We start from the raw sequence: 5,000 nt of genomic DNA, 5'->3' as shown, positions 1-5,000 counted from the left end.
CCTTACATACATTAGCAAGCTCTTATACATTGCATTTAAGTATTAATATTGACCCAATATTATTGACCCATAAATGACATCTCTTTTTGACTTTTGATAATTTATTGCACACTAACCCAGTAATGTATTAGCCAGGTCATAATCCTGCTCACCTAGTAATGGATGATTATAAAGAACTCTGATGTTAAGATAGTACAGAGACGTAAATGCATTCCAATAATAGGGAGTTATGCTACTCCTTAAACTGCATAACTGAACATAAATGATTGTGTGTGTGTGTGTGTGTGTGTGTGTGTGTGTGTGTGTGTGTGTGTGTGTGTGTATGTGTGTTTGTGTGTGTGTGTGTTTGTGTGATTGACTTGACCAGAACCTTAGGTCCAAATGCAGATACCACTGTTTGAGCTAATTCATGTTGGTATGGTTTATAAATTAAGAAGGAAGCATGGTATTTTGGTCTTCAGCAACCAGGTGCAACAAAGCTACTTTAAAAACCAACCACGCATGAATATGGTTGAGCTGATGAACTGACAGCATAAAAAGCAGTGCAGCCTTAATGAGTTCTTCAGAAGGTATTCACATATAGCATATAGTACACATCAACATACTATTCCAGAGGGGGTAAATAAATGAAAGTGTCAACTGTCCCCTAAATAAATTAAAAAACATACAGTAGCTAAACATCTTAGTTAAGATCTGCAGAAATATAAAGCATGTATGTACCACTGTTTCATTGACTCCTGAACTGTGGCCATGTCTGAAATCACATTCTCACTCTTCTTTTTTTACTATAACAGAGTAATTAGTACATTCAAACACCAAACACCAAAGAAGTCAGATACCATTTTAAATCCACTAAAAATGCCATTGCTCTGTAGAGGACACTCAGCATATTATTTAGAGAGAGAGAGAGAGAGATAGAGAGAGAGAGAGAGAGAGAAAATTAGTTTGTCAAAGCACTTGTTCTGTCTAGGAGGATATTTGAGTAACCCACTATAATCTTCATAAAACTTTACTTTCTTCAGTTTCTTCACTCTTTTAGTTTGGTCATTGAATTAAAATTAGGCTTGGAATGCAAGTGCAACAAATGATGTGCACTGTGCATGCATGGGTGTGATAGAAAGACACCTTTACATATCCTAACCAAATTACTGAATGTAATATGTACTAATCCTTTTCCCTATCATAGGCGTTTTTCAATAGCATTATTGGACCAGATGTAATCCTTCATTTAACATTCAGCAAGTGTGTATGTGTGTGTGTGTGTGTGTGTGTGTGTGTGTGTGTGTGTGTGTGTGTGTGCGTGTGCGTGTGTGTGCGTGAGAGAGAGAGAGAGAGAGAGAGAGAGGAGGAGAAAGGGAGGAAGTGAGTGAGAAAGAGTCCAAGCTTAAGCCCATTTGAAATTCAGCCATGTATGCACCTACAAAAGGTGTCTGTTAGAGATTAAAGTTAAGAAGGCAGGTAAATGGATTTTCAACTCAAAGTTAAGTGCAACTGTTCAGCCTCATTTTTGGTTCCATATTTGTATTGTAAGCGGCTACAACATCAACACAAATGTAATTGTATTTTTCTCTGTGTGTGTGTGTGTGTGTGTGTACCTCCATGTGTGTCTGTATAGGCCCTTACCTTGGGTGTTGTTTGTCTGACTGTGTCTGAGTCTGACCAGCGAGGTGTGAACTGGGAAGTGCTGGGGACACACTCACAGAATGTCTGCATCGAACAAACACATATACAAAAACAAAGTTGCTTTTCCTGCTGATGGTTGGCACCAAGTCACACACAGAAATACACCACAATATGTTTCTTGGACTCTGTAAAATATGATATAATCACAGGCATGTAGCACCTGTGTGTCTGTGTTAATTTTCACTGTATGTAAGCGCAAAATTAAAAAAAAATAATTTAAAAAAAGTGACATTTTTAAACATATATGCAAACTGCACACAGAAAATTAAATGCGCCAAAAGCATTATTTTAGTTTCTGGGGTTAATACTAGAGTGTGTGTAAATGTGTGTGTGTGTGTGTGTGTGTGTGTGTGTGTGTAAGTGTGTGTGCATGTGTGTGCATCGCCCTTTCATGCTAAGCGCTTTTGCTGAGGTGATGTGCATGCTCTTACCCTACTTGCGGAAGGTCAGTTTACACTGCTTTCCTAAGCACATCCGATTGGATTCGCCACTTTATGTTCCAGCCAATAAACGCCGAGACGATTCCATTAGCATTAAACCTTAATGGTGCGAGAATCGGATCAAAGAAACATTACGCCGCCGCTCTTGCATACCACTGAGGAAGCATTCTCTCACGCATTTCCACCTTAGAGGAAGTGGAGTGGAGGAGAGGAGGCGTCAGACGAAGGATTTTACAGAGGGGCCTTTGCTCCTCGGGTGTATATGCAGGAAGAGGCAACCACAGCTGGGTGGGTCTGTGGCGTGTGTACTTAAGCGGACTGCTCCGGAAACTACTAGGCAAAAATAGGTTTTTCCACACACGCTCTCCTCAAGAAAGAGAAGACATAGAGATACGTAATAAGAAGCATCTTATGTCGCTCTACATAGCCCTGGCTAGCTGTGTCTAAGAGCTGTGTAGCGCCTTCCATGTTGACAAAGACCCCTGTTCCTAATTATTCAATTTCAGCACTCGCAAAATCACATACAACACAGCTGGATATAAAAGATAGGGAGTCAGGGCTAAAGAAGGGCGAGTCGAGTGATAGCCAGTAGCAGTCATCCATAATTCATAGGATTATAGGCATGTGGAGAACCACTAGCAGCATCCTGTGTCAAAACATTCTAGTTTCCTGTGACTATGGGAGGTGACATTGACCTCACGAGATTAAAGGACAAAAGCTTCCACTAGTGTCTCCATAGGCAGTGTGGTACATTTTGGTACAGTGTGGTAATGACTCAGCAGAGAGTCTAATGGCAGTCCACAATCTAAATCTAAAATTCCCTCTTATTTGACATATGGTCTATTGTACAGAGCATCAAAGCCATTACATTCCACCCAGAGGGTGCCATTTCACATTCAGACTGTTTTTTGTTCTTGTCACCTCTTATGTGCTCACTGAGGCACAAATGACCTGGGCTGTTAGGGGCATGTCGAGAGAAAACTAGCTGCACAGGGTTTGTTCTGCACCTATGAATCATCCCTCCATTTGTGGGTAATGACATGACTACTACAGAAGTAGAAAGTAAAAAGGCATATTAAGACATTAGAACCTGGTGAAATATCAGAATCTCCCCTCATGATTATGGGTGAAAATACCCATGCACTGTAATAAATCAGTTTTAGAGACAGAAACTCAGATGTAGGATGTAAAAAAAATGGTTTTAATAAATTCAGGAGGCATGGATGGCTCAAGACGACGCATAATGTCACATGTGGAGGAAGTTTAATGTGCAGAACTCAGCAAAAGCAGGAGACCCTGAAAGGAACAAATTAGTTCCGTGGGCCCAGTCCTCAAGGGAAGACAGTGCTGTTCCTAATGCTCTTTATGCTATTACTTGACGCACAGCCATGATGGAAATATTCAATGGTGAGCAGGAACTCCAGGGCTTGTTTCCAGCGCACAAATGAAAGCCATTAATGGGAAACCTTCGCTTGGCCGGTCCTCCCTAATCAATACACCGCGGTGTCCCTCATGTATGCATTAAGACAAAAAAGAGGGCAATCTGTGACATAAAGACACAGGGCAATGACATATAGGGATGGGTGATATATGCAGCAAAGTTTACTGGATGAGACAAGCAGAGCATGCCATATCATTACCTTGGGTCAGTTTGACAATCTTTAGGTAAAACTCTCAGAGTAATCTAATACCTGCTTATCAACACCATCTATTGATACTTAAATACAGCCTTTATATTATTTCTGGTTCATTTATGCTTTTTTAAAGACAACTTCAAATGCAGCAAAGCAGCGTCTGCCTGGATCTGATATTGGAGGTTAATACTAAGCTTATACAATATATGTGTTTGTTAGTGTTAAGAAAACGAGTAGAAATGACCTATGAATCACTGCAGAGAGCACACACTGTGCTTTTAAATAACAAAAACAGAGAGCTTTCACAATTTACATGTGCAAATAATCTACTCCAGCACGTCTCTAGTCGACTATTGTCTAAATATTTAGGTGGGTGTTTAACTATTGCAATGGTGTTTTTGTTTGTTTTACACAGATAATTGTGTAGAAGAGCACTATGAAGACAGGTATCAAGAGCCATGAGAATAATTGCTGCTGTTCTTTCCTGAGAACAGGTTCTGACTGAGGGACGGGCTGTACATTGGCAAACCTGTCAAGCAGCAGACAAAACCCATGAACACACACAAACGCACATACACGCAGAGTGAAAGCCAGTACAGGCAAGGGAGTGTTTGACTCAGTGGTTAAGGTACTTGCCTTCTAACGGGAAGGTTACTGGTTCAAGCCCCACTGCTGAGCAAGGCCCTCAAATTGTACTCAGTGATGATCACTTTTTATGCATATTTTCCAACTCCAAGCTGTATAAACTTGAATGCTTATTGGATTTAAGCATATCAGGTGATGTGTATTTGTGTAATGAGGGAGGATGTGGCCTAAGGGGAGCAACACCCTATATCAAGGTGTGCAGAAATATTAAGCAGCTTCTTTCCTCAGGCAAAAAGGGCTAAAACAGAGATTTAACTGACTCTGAAAAGTCAAAAATTACAAAAAGTCTTTCAGAGGGATGCAGAATGCTTAAAATTGATAAGATATTGGGGTGTGATCATAGACCCATCAAACAATTTGTTGCAAATAGTCAACAGGGTCGCAAGAAACGTGTTGAGAAAAAAAGACACAAATTAACTTCCAAAGATTTGAGAATAATCAAACCTGAAGTGACCTGGAACCCTTTATTCTTCAGTGCTGTCATATTCCAGAACTACAACCTACCTGGAGTTCCCAGAGGTACAAGGTGTTCAGTACTCAGAGACATGGCCAAGGAAGGCTGAAACCTGACACTTAATGTGAAACATCAAGACTGGGC

General features: G+C 40.5%; 1 protein-coding gene across 2 annotated transcripts in view; it reads right to left on the bottom strand.

Moving 5' to 3' along the window:
• Nucleotides 1-5,000, bottom strand: part of fibcd1b (fibrinogen C domain containing 1b) — an 80,338-nt gene that overhangs the window by 55,059 nt on the left and 20,279 nt on the right. Inside the window, exon 2 of one of the 2 annotated variants that reach the window (XM_081720027.1) lies at nt 1,624-1,707. The exons of the other annotated variant lie outside the window; for it this stretch is intronic. Coding sequence (XP_081576153.1) covers nt 1,624-1,707 — 84 coding nt within the window. The remainder of the gene's footprint in view (nt 1-1,623; nt 1,708-5,000) is intronic. 2 annotated transcript variants of the gene reach the window in all.

This window comes from Electrophorus electricus, chromosome 8 (genome assembly GCF_041902795.1).
Source record: "Electrophorus electricus isolate QZ-2024a chromosome 8, ASM4190279v1, whole genome shotgun sequence".
NCBI classification, from domain to species: domain Eukaryota; kingdom Metazoa; phylum Chordata; class Actinopteri; order Gymnotiformes; family Gymnotidae; genus Electrophorus; species Electrophorus electricus.
Note: the sequence above shows the minus strand (reverse complement) of the source record. Positions and strands in the feature narration are given on the sequence as shown.